Source organism: Melospiza melodia, chromosome 9 (genome assembly GCF_035770615.1).
Source record: "Melospiza melodia melodia isolate bMelMel2 chromosome 9, bMelMel2.pri, whole genome shotgun sequence".
Lineage (NCBI taxonomy): Eukaryota > Metazoa > Chordata > Aves > Passeriformes > Passerellidae > Melospiza > Melospiza melodia.
Window position 1 is genome coordinate 5,607,552 of NC_086202.1, and position 15,160 is coordinate 5,622,711.

Consider the following 15,160-nt stretch of genomic DNA (forward strand, 5'->3'; position numbering starts at 1 on the left):
AATAAGCTGCAATTAAAAAGAAACCAGAAAACCAAGAAATTTCTTCTCTGAAGGAGTGGTGAGGCTTTGGAATGGGTTGCCCAGGGAGGGTGGCAGAGTCCCTGGAAACGTTCCAGAAATGACTTAATGCTATGGTTTAGTGGACAAGGTGGTGTTTGGTCAAACGTTTGACCTGATGATCTTGGAAGTCTTTTCCAACCTTAATGATTCCATGGTTCCGTGATTTACCCAAGCATCTGTAAATGGGTTATTCGAGCTGCTCAGTCTCTGGGTACTTCCTCTTCTCCACTGAAGAAAATTCAGAGCATCAGTTTTTAACGGGCCATGTTTAAATTTAATTTTTTGCTTTTACTGAATACCAAACACGAAACAGAATTTCAAAATCCCAAAAAATAGACTGACTTGGCAGAAACTTGTAATGTTTCCTCCCCCAGAAGGACCCCATAGACCTGAAATTTCACAGCCAGGCCCATTTATGGTATTTTTCATCTGTAAAGCACCCTGAGGAATTATAAAAAGTTGACGTGTCTTTTAAATTGGATTTCCTTCAAAATAGTGTCATGACTTTCCTCTGAGAAGCTGCACATCCCATGTCAGAGATAGTGGAAAAGTCTAGGAAGACTAAATCTCCCTGGAGGGAATATTTCTAGATGTTTCTGCATAGAAAAGACATGAAGTTACAGAGAAAACAAAAACAAAACAAAACAAAACAAAAAAAAAAACAACAGAGCACCAAGAGCTGTTAAGAGAAGAAATAAAATTTCATCTCACAGCCTCTCAGATTGTTAAAACCTTGTGAAAAAATGTCTTGGGTTTGTTTGGAAAGTGATAATATGCATGACTTGAATTTGTATAGTCTATTACCTTGGGTTTTACTGAGCTTAGCTGTTGGATGTAGCTGCTTCTTTCATGCAGATAATCTGTTTTCTCAATGTTCTTCTGTGCAACTTGAGGCAGACACTGCCTGCCATTAGCAGTCTCATAAAAATATTCTTTATGCCTCTGAAAAGTTCTTCTTTCTCCTCTTAAAGGAAAAGCAGTGCACCATCACTGTCCTGCTGGTGATTTTGCAGCCACCCTTTATCTCTGTTTCAGGTGTTCCTGTGTGGAACTCTGCACAGCACCTTGGCTGGTTGTTGTTTTCCTCCTGTAAATTTATTCTGTCTGTCTGTCTGGAGCTTAGGCAAAGCAGGGCCTCATAAATCAGGCAGTGCTCACTTCACTTAAAGCAGAGTTCAAACGTTCTGCAGCTCGTGTTCCTGCTGGGATTTTGTCCCCTTCTCCCTGAATTTACCCCAAAAAAGTTGTGTTGGCTGCTGGGGAAGGGAAGGGAAGGGAAGGGAAGGGAAGGGAAGGGAAGGGAAGGGAAGGGAAGGGAAGGGAAGGGAAGGGAAGGGAAGGGAAGGGAAGGGAAGGGAAGGGAAGGGAAGGGAAGGGAAGGGAAGGGAAGGGAAGGGAAGGGAAGGGAAGGGGGTATCAGGTGAAACACAACCTGGCGAGAACAGAACGTGCCCAAAATGAGATCCAACCTCAGGCTGGGTCCCCCAATCTCTGTGGTGGGACAGAAACCACAAACCACACAAAGCCATCCAGAAAGAGATGAGATACCCCACCCTCATTGTAACCATCTTCAGGATCCAAAGCACCTGCGGAATCTCTGCTTGATTAGGTGCCTCATTAAAGCAAAACATACGGTTTCCATGTATTTAAATTAAGGAATTTATTAAAAAAAAAAAGCCAAAAAACCCAATCAAAACAGTGGTTTGATCTAAATACAGCAGCACTGTGACATTACTAGGACATTATGTACGAAGAATCCAAGCAGCCATAGAACACAGAAGCCTTTATCTTCAGTAACAATCTCAAAATGAAACTAGCTTCATCAAACAATGTTAAAGATCTCCCTGGAAAGAGAAACAAAACCAAACAGACCCTCCCCACCCCTAACCCCTTGGATATTAGAATGACTTTTTTTTTGTACAATATCAACAGCCACTAGCTCTTCTAATTGAGAACACTTGCTTTAATTTATTACAAAAATGATCTGTTGACTCAGTTATGAAAGACAACTTTTAACATTGCTTTAGAAGTGTCTGCTCCTCTTATAGACTACAGTATTAGAAGTGCTTAAAAACATTTACTCCTGGATATGCTCTTGAAATTCAATCAGAAGGATATTCTGTGTGTGTTTATATACCAAATATGATTTTTAATTTTTAAAGCAGGTGAAAAGACTAACCCTAATATGAAACTGCAATTTTACAATTTAATTATTAGTCAGATATGGGCAACCACATGATAGTTCATGAAATCTTTAGGTCTATCTACATTGCTCAGAAACACAAAATAAAGTTTTTACAGCTTTCAGCTTCAAAAGGCTAAAATGTTCAGTCTTTTAGAAGAGTGTCCAGTGTTTAAAAGAAATGCAATTAAGGGAGACCGCATTCAATACTCATGAAACAACTCATTTGAGCTTGCTAATTAACATATCCAACAGCTGCATGTGGGGTGATGAGAAAGGAAAACACATTTGCCATCCAGCCACTCCCTGAGGTGTTTCTTCTCTGGGAGTGAATCCTCTCTGCAGGACCACTCCAGAAATCCTGGAGCCCACGGACCCCAGGCACTTTTGCTCTTTTTGCCTCTTTTGCTTCCAGACCCAGATCCACATTTGGGACTTCACACAGCACCTCTCTCAGTGGGTGCCCAGGGAATCCTTTGCAGGCATGGCCAAAAAAGCCGAACCAATGAATGTTGTTTTGCTCCCCTGCTCATAACTATTTATCTCCATTCTAGAAACAGAGGAAGTGTTTCCATGTGAATGCCACACTCACTGGCCAGCTCTTCAGCAAGAAATGAATGCTTTAAACATTTGCACTGCCACCTCTTTGTCTGCTGGAGATGTCTTACAGAAGTGCAGTTTGTTCTGTTTCAGTATCTCTAAGGAGCTAAGACAAACCAATAATAAAAGAGTCCTAATTTAGGAGAGTGTCTCACTGGTCATGTAAATAAAGATCAGCTACACTAAGCCTACTTCATTTAAATAATAATACAAAGACTTGATACTGATCTGGTTTATGCACAGACTCCAAAGTGCTTTCCATTGACAGACAGAGAGCATCTCTCCGTGTTTGGGAATGGGAAAACAAAATTGCACCGAGGTTTGCCCAGGGCAGTGAGGAAAAACACAGCCAGAAGAGGAATAGAAACCATCACTCCTGGCTCCAGTACATACAGCAAGGAGAATACATATGTGCCAGCAGTAATATTCATGTTAATGAATAGGCAGCAATCTGTTTAAAATTGCTTCTTTCATAAAGCCCATTTGTCAGTACAGCAGCTTAGTTGATCCAACTGCAGCAGATTGTATTTGTATTATCACAGACACATTTGGGGGAGGTCAGCCCATAATACTGCAGCATATTGTTGGCTTTCACCTTCTTTGATGAAATTTTTTCCTTTCCCTAAAGGAAATAATTTTAAAATCCTCTGAACCAATTCCTTTATCTTTTCAGTTTTTGCATTTAAGGAAAGACAATTATTACCAGCCAGCACTTTAATATTATTTAATATAAAAGGAAGTGTGTCCTGCCCAGCACACAGAAGAGATGTTTTTAAATGATGCAGACTTTCTCTTAACTTTAGCATGAGGGTGTTAGTAATTATTCTCCTTACTCTAAATCTTTAGTATTATTTTAAGTTAAAGGTCATATTTGTGAAAGGCTTGAGAAAGACAACTCTGGAACTTCCTGATTTCCATGGAGCCAGTGAACATTTGATTCTTCCAAAATTCACTGCCAAAGGAACCTCCCTGCAGCCTGAGACAGACTGGGACCATCCCTGGGCAGGAGAGCCTTGGAGTGAGGACTTGAGCTCCTGCAGGCTTCCACGTGATGGAAGATGCCAAGAGACAGAAAGGATATTCTTCCAAAGAAAAATCCAGTCTTTCCAAGGTTGTATGGGAAATGCCTGATGAATGAACTCCTCTGCAGTGAGTAACTGCAGTGAATATGGCAAATATTAACTGAACAAATCAATGATCACAACTAATTGTGGAGCAGGGGTGCAAACACCAACATCTTGTTCACAACGGAGCCCGTTCCTGCTCCGTGGACGTTGGTGAGGAGCAGCAGCTGTGCTCTGGGGCTGTGCATTTATTGCTCTTCCAGAGCAGCCTGTGCAGGGAGCTCCTGGCTGAGGCTGGGGGAATCCTGCTTGCCCCATCCAGCTGTCCCCTCTGACCTCAGGGGGACAACACTGTCCTTGAGCCACGGGCCAGCCCTTGCGCGTGCCACCCCCAGGTCACTGCAGGAACCCTGGCCAGCACGTGGTGGCCCCAGGGAAGAAGGTGCAGCAGTGTGGTGCCACTGCACCCCTGCTGGAGATCCACACCCCGTGGGACTTCACAGCCTGTCCTCCAGAGCTCACAGCTTCTGTGTCTCCCTCACCCTGCCCGTGCTTTTACCACTAATGCAAGTTCATTTCCTGCTGGTTCCTTCAGCTGAGGCATGGCCACTGAGAAAGATCAACTGGATTGGAAATGTGAGCAGAGGATTCAAGCCGGATCCTGAGGTTTGGGTGAGTGACCTTAAGAATCTCTGTCTTCAAATCTGGTGCTTTACTGGGTCAGCCAAGTTTGATTCCTACTGCTGATGGCACTCCCAGCTGATGGCTGCAAATTGAGGAGGTACCAAGCTGTGTTTATGGAGGGCTGCTTTGTCTCTGAGCTGGCAGGAACCAGCAGGGCCAGGTGAACACTGAGATACTGAATTCTGCAGCTCCCTAACACTCCCTTTGATCTGCACTACCTGCTTGGTTTGATTATCTTCACACCTTTCCCAGCTTCACAAGCAGGTTTTTGTTCAGAAACAACATCTGAGTCATGGCCAGTCTTGTGAAAAACCTCTTTTTAGATAATCCAGGTCAAGAGTGCACATCTAAGAGTTTGTGGTTTTTTTTTTTTTCTTCATTATTCATTTGCTTAAAAAAAGCCTCACATCCAACAGTGGGGAAAAAATGCTACAAGACTCAAATGAACCTTGAGACACTGTAGGAAATGAATAGCAAACACCTGACTCATGAAAGTCTGTCAACTAATTAGTGTTCATCAGACTCCTCAACAAAGATTTAAAAATAAAAGGCATGCTTGCATAATTCAGGATCAGATTGCAAATGATTTCTGATTCTTAAAAAGAGCTAAGTTTGCTCATCTGTCTATTTAAAACAAGCAACCAGATCTGAGCATATGCATTTTTTGGAAAGAATTTGGATGCTAACTGAAGAGGACATAAAGAAAATGAATCAGTCTGGAAAGCTATTACAAAACTACTCCTTTCTTCTCCTTTGTTACCTGCAGACCTACCTCAAAATTCACCTGGAGTCAAAATACTAAAAATCTTATTGCAAATGCTGTCCAAGGTTGTATGACAAAACTACTTTTGTTATTTTCAGAGTTCCCAGTGGTTTTTAAATTTGACTCCATGGAGCCAATGGCCAAATGCCTGTGGAAGCCTGGCTGAGCAGGGCACTGCCTTGAGAGGGCTTCAGCCCTGAGTTCTGGGCCCAAACTGCACCTGGTCACACTATGGAAGTGCAAGGACTGTGCTCCTACTCCAGCTCTGAGTGCACGGTGAGCTGAAAAAATAATAAAAATCATCTCAACAAAAATAAGAAGGAATAAACAAGAAATCCTGCAGGTTTTGTTGTTGTAGGCAAACCACGACAAGGAGATCCCTAGGACTGGTCATTAGCACTTCTGATGGATTTTAAGCTTTCCAGGGCTGGAGGCCGAAAAGTTCTGCTGCCCCAGCATGGTAATACTGTTTGTAGTTTGTAGAGACACTGCAGGGATGAAATCTCTGTCTGTTGGTGGTGTTTTCTGTCTCTCCTCTTCCTCTCTCACTGCTCCAAGGAGGTGGGATTCAGAGGGGCTCCATCCCAGGCTTGATGCCTTCAGGTGCACAGCAGCATCCTTCTTCCATGCCACGAGAACTCAGGGTACCCAGCCCTAGCAGCACACCCTGCAGGTACCCAGGGAGAATGAATGCTCTCACCCTTCCAGCACTCTGCCAGAGCCCCAGAGCTGCTGAGTGAGCACTGTCCTGCCTGAAAGGACAGCAGGACAAGGCACAAATGCTGTCCTTCACTGCTGTCCCTAAAATGTCATCCACCACAGGTTAGGGCTGGGAGCATCTAAAAGGTGTAACCAACATTTGCAGTTTGTTCACCAGCTTTCAGGAAGGAATTGGCTGGTATTTCTCAATACTGGGAGATGGTGAAGAATGAAGATTTTAGTCTTCACATGCCAAACTAGCGACATCTCTAAAATCCTGCATCTTCTATAAGATCTGCAATGCCATCATCTGACATGGGAGAATGGCTGAAGCCTCATCTCCCTGTCTTGACTCTTCTCTGTCAGCTGCTCTATGCAAGTCCCTGTTCTGCCCCTCTGTCTCACAGCTTCACGCTGCTTTGCTATGTCATTCCTGTGTGCTTCTCACTCAGGGATTTGCCACCACCAACCTTCATCCTTTTCCCCCTCAGCACTGGCCACACAGAACATGCACGTGGCAGTCTAATGAATTTTGGCTATTTACACTCCCACTGGAACATCACTTCCTTGGACCCTGGGGTAGCTCCACTGCTGGCTAACAGGATTTTAAACACACCAGGGTGGCTTTCAGATGCTCCTGATGACCCAAAGGTTTAAAAAATTCAGTATAGTCTAGCCAACATTGTAAGGAGTATGGGGAACCAACACACCCTAGAGAACGCTTTGGGCTGCAGTTGTGGGCACAAAGGATTTCCAGCTCCTGTGGAAGGGAAGTTACCCTATTTTTTGGCCTGGTGTTCTTAACAATAAGAGTGAAATACTTGAAAAGAGCCTGATTCTGATGCCTGAGGTACTGCTACTGATCCTGCCTGATCTGCTCATCCTAGTGGGGCAGAGTTTTTGTCAATGGTTAAAGGATCCTGGACAAAGAACGATGGAGCTGGGAGTGGGAGTTATTATTTCATGCTGGCATTTCATTCAGTTGAGGGTCTAATTGAGGGGATGTGTCAGGGGGTGTTTGCATGACACATGGAAGTATTTTAAGTGCAGTCACAGCCTGTGGGTTCTGCTACTGCCCAAAAGCAGCTCAGATCCCACCCTGAGCCTCCACAGCTCAGCCCTACAAAGCTGTCACAAATCTCACGGTTGGCACAAGCCAGACTGCTGAACTTCCCTCCTGCTGCCTCTTGGATGTGGGCAGCTGTGGAAAGGCCTTGGGCTTTTCACTGCAGCATGGAGAACACTTTGAGTTTTGCTCTCCTTTCAGCAGGTGCAGGTTTGAAGTCCTAGAAAAAGAAATGGACATTTGCTATCCTGGTCACCTCTCCCTCAGCTTTGTTCTGCCTGTTGCTAGAAACAGCACAAAGACCAGTGAAGGAAAAGAGCTTAAAACAGGGCTCCCTGTCTAACTAAAAAGCCTTTGATGGAGCAACAACGTAAGTGCAAATCTCAACTGTGCTGGTCCCAAGACATCACAAACCATCAGCATAGCAAGTAGCATTTGTGAATGCATCAAAATCTTGTCTTTCAGCATTTAATGCGAGACATTACAAACTAATGAAGAGGAGAAATGTATGCAGTGTTGCTGTAAACCAAATATACAGATGTAAAATAATTAAGAATAAACTGTTCCATAAAAATGCATGTCAATAAACCCCTGTGTGATAAAGTGATTTATGAAGAATTTTCTAGAATTGCTAAAAAGAATGATTTCTCGTTTGAGGCTCTGGAAGTCTTGAGTCACATTTTGTTTCTTTTAAAAAAATGTCTTAAAACACATGGCTTTACAGCTGCTGCTTGGAAAATATACACCTCCAAAGTCTGACTTTCATTTAAATACAAATGTACAAAATGTAAACTGAGACAATAGAGAAATTTACAAAACTTTTCTTTAAAAATAATAAAGACAAAATTCAGTTCTAGTATGATGCTATTTAAATACGTGCAAGTAGTCATGTTCATTGAATTTCTATTGCAATGTTCTAAAGAGACAAATTTGATTCACACAGTCTTGAGTGCCACCTCCAAAAACAGACCTGAGTGGAAATTTCTTCTTAAAATGTGAGGCTCCACTGGAAGGAATGGATAGAAAAATCTCCATTTTGGGAGATCCAGATTTTCTTTCTTTTCACTCAACGGTGGAGGCTCTCTCATCCACAGAAGCTCCAGAGATTATAGTGGAAGGATGCAACATGATGTTTCATGGGACTGAGCTGGAACTAGCTGCTTCCAGTGGAGTTTGAACTTACGTGATTTGAATTTATGTGATGATTTAAACTGGCCTTTGAATTTGGAGAACTCTTTGAATTGTTCTGATGCTGTAGGAAGAGGAAGAGGAAGAAAATTACAATTAGATTTCCATAATATGCCATGGTTCTATTTTTAATCCAACATTGTTCATTTTATGGTACTGGCTGGACTGCAAGATTCTTGATTGAAGATCCTCAGATGGAAAATATTCTTCATTTTCCTACCTGTAGTCTCTCTAGGTCAGCAGAACCATGGCAGTTCTTGAGCAATGCAGCAAAGGAGACTCACTCCAGCTCCAAGAGCCAAATCAATTCACTGCAAAATGTCAGTATCTGCTAAATCTGACTAATACAGAGGGGGTACCTGCCAGTGCTCAGGCATGGCTTTAACCCTACAGAAATAGCCCAGTCTAAGAATGTTATTGACATTTGCAAGTGGTGCCTTGGTGTCTCATGAAAGCCACACATAATTTTTTATCCAGGCTGCTCTCTTCTTTATTATCTTGCTTTCCTCCCTCAAAATGTGCATTTGCTTTTTTTTTTTTTTTTAAACACATAAATCAAGGATTTTCACCAGGAACTTCTTAAAACCATAAAACAGTTTCAAAAGGCGTTTCAGCATAGCACTGAAAAACAGGTTGGGTGAGAAGTTTTCAACTGCTGGAAACAAAACTCATGGGCAACACTGGAACTGCTGGTGGCAAAAATCACACAGGGTAGATGAAAAACTTGAGATATGGAGGAAAATGTGGGAGCCAGCCCTCTCAAAGATGAACTGCCCTTCTCCTAGCACAAATATCACCACAACAGGGCTGTGAAAAAAAGTATCTACAGGAGTTTCCTGGTCTTAGTCATAAAAGATCTCACCTTTCGCTTAAATATTCTCTGTAGCAATCCTTTCTTGGGTGGCTCTGGGGGGTAGCTTTTGTTTAGGTCTGGTGAAATAGTACCATTTGGTCCAAATACATTCAGCTCCTTGAAGCACTCTGTTTCTATCATCTAATGGAATATATATAGAGAGAGAGAAAAAAAGGGAATTATTCATCTGCACTAAATAAATTCCAGTAGGGCTGGGTTTTTCAAAGTCAGCAGTGTGTGAGGAGAGTTAACAGTTGGATTCCTGCTGGTGTATTTGAGAGTATGAAAAGCAGAGGCTGAGTCTGCTCTGTGTGTTTGCACATCAGGCTTGTCAGAAGCTGCCCCACAAGACTTTCTGTTCCTTCCTCCAGCATTGCAGAGAATACCAGGCAGAGACAGGCACACTTACAAAATCCCAGTTACTAGCAGCCCTCTGCCCAAGTGGATCTGCTGTTTGATGCAGAGCTGGATTCTGAAATCCACTGCTGGCTGTGTTTGGATGCCAAGCAGAGACAAAGACCCAGGCATGGAAATGCTGGAGGAGCTCAGGGTGCAGGGTGAACTGCTGCAGACAGTGGGTGACAGCAGGGTCACCAGAGGAGGATCCTTAAGGATTTCCAGCTGAGCCACAGAAGGGGCTGAGAGCTGCCCAAACACCTCTGCAGAAACCCAGGAGGAGGAAGTACAGTAGGATCCTTGCCAATTCACACAAACACACAGAGCCAACAGATACAGTCACCTGAACCTGACATCTGTGCTACATTACAGATCTTGAAAGAGGCCATTTGTAACTCATGAAAGCATTAGAGTCTGGCAAGTTGTCCAGTAGCTATATATTACTGGAACATACAGCTCCCCTTAAATCGTCTGTGTTATGGGCTTTATTGCAGTAATTTTGCTATGATACATCCTTACCTCATTTTGCCATGGAATAGACACCGATCCTGTGGAAAACTTGGAATAGAAATCGTCATCTGTTTGGTCCAGGTTAACTCCTTTCACTGTGGAGAACTGCTCAATGTCTAGCACATCCTTGCAGTACACTGCTCTGGGCTATGTCAGCAGAAAAAAAAAAGGAGAAATGACAAGAGGAAAAATATTTCTGAGTCGGACCATGTGCTTTCATTCACAGATTCAGTCAAGTGAGAATGTCTAACAAGTGTGTGTCTGCATCCTCCTTCTCCAGGCTTGCTCTGCCTGCATGTTTATCATCAAAGGCTGACTTCACTTTAAGCACATTAAGCTTCCTATTCCAAAGTCCTCAAAGCATCAGTCAAAGAGGGTTTTAGTCATCCATGTGCCATCTGGTTAAGAGGTGAGGGCAAAAGGACAGAAAGAGCCAGAAAAGAAAAATGGAACCCTTCAGCAGTCTTTTTATTTAGAGAGGGAACAACAGAAAACCAGAATGTTTACCAGTGGCACACTGAGAGAGCCCTGGAAAGAGGCCTCAGATAGAAAGTGCCCTCCTGCCCAGATAGCTGTGGAGTTTGCAGCTTGGAAGTTTAAAGGAATGCATCCTAATTGCTAAAGAAAACAGAGGAGGTTTGGCACTTTTCCATTGTTTTTATTAATAGCTCTGCTGCTGGAAGCTGCCCAGAATTACCTCTATTAACTCTTTTAACTCGCCTGCATTTCTTCAAAGGAACAGTCAAATGGCTTTGCCTTTTTGAACCACTCAGTTTTCGGGGATGACAGAGACAAAGCTCTCTGCAGTGATGGAACTTTCAGCTCTATATTTCAGCAGTCAGCCCCAGGGAGCAGAAAATCCATCAGTGGCTGCCTGTCACAGGCAGCGTGTGTGCCCAGGGATCTCCCAACCTTTGGTGTGCAGGGATCACTGAGGGGTGGCTTGTGGGACCAGCCTGGACCCCAGCCCATGTGGAATCCTGCTGTCTGTCCCTGCTACCAGGACTGCACAGCCAGGGTGTGCAGCACTTTATTGATCTGGTTCTCAGCACTGTGACCAAACAAATTGACCTAATTCCTGACAGAAGCCCTGTTTGCTGGAGGCTGTATCCCTCTGCATTCCTGACAGATGCAATCCAATTTTTGTAAGAGAGGATGGAGAGACATGGTTTGGATAACAACTTCTGCCATTGGCTATATAGCTTTGGGTGATTCAGCTGACTTCAGTAAAGACTGGGAGATCTATGGATGAAGTGCCAAATAAATTAAATTAGGGGCAGCTCTCGAGCTCCCAATAAAGAGCCATAAAAATTTATGTGCCTTCGCTTTTGCAAATATGTCCCTAGGAGGTGCCTTCTAGGCCTTACGTGCCACGGTTTTTATGCACTCTGGCGGATCCCAAATTTGAGCCCAGAATTTTATAATTTTCTACATCAGAAAGAAATAGTAGCTTGTCTCTTATTTCTTCCCACTAAAGCAGGTCGTAACACCACGGGCTAATTGGCAGGAATAACTAGGCTGCATAGTAAAATGTAAAGCAAAACCAGAGCAACTAAAGTAAACTTTTGTAGTGTTCAAACCACTTTGGTTTGGTTGAGCCTGCAGCAAGGGGAATGGGAGCTGCCAAGATGTTACTTTCTTTAATATGTTAAAATGGCAGTGTTTACTTAGAACCATATGGGGACTTTAAGGATAGAAGCTCCAGCCAGAAAGAGAGCCCTGCAGGAGGGAAATAATCAGATAACTCTGCGCACTGGGCTAGAAACCCATACCACAAAAGGGTGGAAAAAGTTTTGTTGTTGCCAGTGCAACAAAGCCTTTCAGTATGTGTGAGCCTGGTGTGTAAATCTGGGCAAGGACTCAGTGTTGGGTTCTGTGCCCCAAAATGAGAGAGAAAGAGAGATCCAAATGCTCTCTAAGGTCCAAGTCACCTTCTCTGCTTGAGGTGACACTTGATGCTGAGCCTGGCTCAGATCTCTGCAGCAAATGACTCTTCTCATGATGATCCAACTCCACAGAGCCCTGGACTTTGCATTTCTGGTTTCACCTCTATAAACCTGCATGCACACATTTGGCTTTCACTGCTGATTGTTCCAAGCACCACCTGGTTCTGAGAACACTTATTTTCACAGTAATGCCATGGATAAGGGTTCCCAGTGCCTCCAGTGCCATACAGGAATGCTGTGGTAAAAGGAGTGGGAATGGATCGAGCCCCAGATTAAATCCCCATGCCCACAGAGCCCTCTCTCCTCTTCCTCCCAGCCTCCCCACTCCAGCCCCACCACTCATCACACCTTCCTGGGGTAGCTCCCTGTGCAGAGAGCGATGACAGCCCTGAGAGAGAGAAGCTATTTTAGAAACAAACCTCTTAAAAGAGGCCACTGGGGGTCCTTGCTGTTGTACTTACATCAGGCACGAAGGGAGGATCCAGCATTCCTGCTTCTAACCGCTTGAAATTCATGCTCTTGAAAAAGGGGTGTCTCTTCACCTCTGCTGCCCCTTCCCCCTGACATCCCAGCCGCTGCTTCACGTCTTTGGTGAGGAGCTGAAACGTGCCAACAGGAATGGGGAGGCTGTCAGAAAAGCAAGAGCTCCACAAAGATATTTTTATCTCCACTTGTTGTTGAATGTGCCCACAGGGATGTACAGAGGGGAGTTGCAACTGCTGTTGCTTAAAAGCTGGAGTTAAATGGATTAGGATTGCACTGTTCTACATGCTGGTGAAATCCTCAGAAAATCACCTGCTGTAAAGTGTTTACAGTCAAAATAGAGACCGTTTCTTTTGCCTGCTTTCAGCGAACACTTTCAAGAGGAGATCTACATATCCTAGTAACACATAAAGATTTTACTTTCTTATATGTCATTTACATGTAAAGATGTACATTCATAAGTTCCATGTTCTTTGTCTCAGTTCTTTTTGTTTTGCCTTTTTTTTACATTTGTAAGAATAATTTTCCCTCAAAAGAACAGGTGCTTAGGAAAAACCAAAAATACCAAATTGTATTTCCCTCACCCATTGCACTACATTCCAGAGCATCACATGGCACACTGAACCACCCCTTTACAGTCATGGGGAGTTCCATCCATGGAGCCAGTGCTCAGTAATTATCCTCAGTTCTGCCTTGTTTGTTTTCAGAGAAGGTCAGTGCACAACCTCTACCTGCTACAGCAAGTCCTGCCTGTTTCCTGGGTACCCATAATGGAGCAATGCCCACCAAAGTGAACTCAGCCTCTTTGCTCTATCAGGCAAGCAAGTCCATGAAGAGAAACACCGCGATAAATATACAGGAGAGATTCAACAGGGATATATATACAACATGATATATGTACAGGAGAGATTCAACAGGGGAGGCTCAACAGCACCTTCCAGGGCAGGAGAGCTGGAGAGGGACCTTGGAGAGAGGCATGTCACAAATAGACAAGGGGGAATGGCTTTAAGCTGAAGGGATATATACAGGGATATATATACAATATGATATATATACAGGAGAGACTCAACAGCACCTTCCAGTGCAAGAGAGCTGGAGAAGGACCTTGGATAAGGGCAACTCAAAAATAGACAAGGGGAATGGCTTTAAATGAGGGATGGCAGGTTTAGATAGGATATTAGGAAGATATTCTTCCCTGAGGGTGATGTAGTCCTGGCACAGGATGCCCAGAGAAGCTGTGGCTGCCCTGGATCCCTGGAAGTGCCCAACTCCAGGCTGGACAGGGCTTGGAGCACCCTGCTCCAGTGGAAGGCGTCCCTGCCATGGCAGAGGGTTAGACTGGACAGTATTGAGGATCCCTCCGAGACAAACCTTCCTGCCGTTCCCTGGGTGATGCTGAGCCGCTCGGGAGGTGCCGCCGGGAGGCAGCAGAGGAAAGGGCAGCGGCGGGAGCGCCGCCCGGGGACGGGGGACGGGACACGGCAGGGAGCGCTGCCCGGGGACGGGACACGGGGCACGGCGGGAGCGCTGCCCGGGGACGGGGGACGGGACACGGGGCACGGCAGGGAGCGCTCCCCGGGGACGGGGAACGGGACACGGGACACGGCAGGGTGCGCTCCCCGGGGACGGAGAACGGGACACGGGACACGGCGGGAGCGCTGCCCGGGGACGGGACACGGGACACGGAGCACGGCGGGAGCGCTGCCCGGGGACGGGGCTGCTCCGGGGGATGGCAGCGCTGCCGCTGCTCCTCCGCCGCTGGCCCCGGCGTTATGGGCCCGCAGCCGGGCCAGAAGCAGCGCTCAGCCCTGCCCGGGTGGGCTGTGCTCGGTGATGGCACCGAGAGCATCAGCAAAGCCCGGCGGGGCTCGGCGGCAGGCGGGACAGGGGCAAGGGCTGGGTTGGGCTCTCTCTGAGCCCGGGCAGGCACCGGGAGCATCCCGGCAGATCCCCGGGACGGTCCCAGCTGCGGGTGAAGGGATGCCAACACATTTGGGAAGGCTGGGGAGGATCCCGTGCTCTCGGGTGCATCCCTGCAGGAGCAGGAAAGGTAGCCAGGCGGGCTCCACGCTGGGGCAAGGCTGCCTGGAGATGCTGATGGTGTGCCCAGCTCGGGGTTTGTGTGCCCAGCTCGGGGTTTGTGTGCCCAGATCAGGGTTGTGTGCCCACCTTGGGACTTGTGTGCCCAGCTCAGGGTTGTGTGCCCAGCTCAGGGTTGTGTGCCCAGATCAGGGCTGTGTGCCCAGCTCAGGGTTGTGTGCTCAGCTGGGGTTTGTGTGCCCAGCTCAGGGTTTGTGTGCCCAGCTCAGGGCTGTGTGCCCAGCTCAGGGTTGTGTGCCCAGCTCAGGGCTGTGTGCCCAGCTCAGGGCTGTGTGCCCAGCTCAGGGCTGTGTGCCCAGCTCAGGGTTTGTGTGCCCAGCTCAGGGTTTGTGTGCCCACCTCAGGGTTGTGTGCCCAGATCAGGGTTGTGTGCCCAGCTCAGGGTTGTGTGCCCAGCTCAGGGTTGTGTGCCCAGATCAGGGTTTGTGTGCCCAGCTCAGGGTTGTGTGCCCAGCTCAGGGTTTGTGTGCCCAGCTCAGGGTTGTGTGCCCAGCTCAGGGTTGTGTGCCCCAGCACATTCTGCCTCAGCCACCGAGGCAGCAGCCCAGCTCAGCTGCCTTGTCTCA

General features: G+C 46.0%; 1 protein-coding gene across 2 annotated transcripts in view; it reads right to left on the reverse strand.

Moving 5' to 3' along the window:
- Positions 1–1,705: 1,705 nt before the first annotated feature.
- The window catches only part of GRK5 (G protein-coupled receptor kinase 5), a 156,199-nt gene continuing 142,744 nt past the window's right edge, over positions 1,706–15,160 (reverse strand). For both annotated transcript variants that reach the window (XM_063163111.1, XM_063163112.1), the window contains 4 exons: positions 12,473–12,610; positions 10,075–10,212; positions 9,169–9,300; positions 1,706–8,370 (listed from right to left, as the gene is read on the reverse strand). In XM_063163111.1, the coding sequence (XP_063019181.1) occupies positions 8,272–8,370; positions 9,169–9,300; positions 10,075–10,212; positions 12,473–12,610 (507 nt within the window). In that variant the 3' untranslated portion in view covers positions 1,706–8,271. The remainder of the gene's footprint in view (positions 8,371–9,168; positions 9,301–10,074; positions 10,213–12,472; positions 12,611–15,160) is intronic.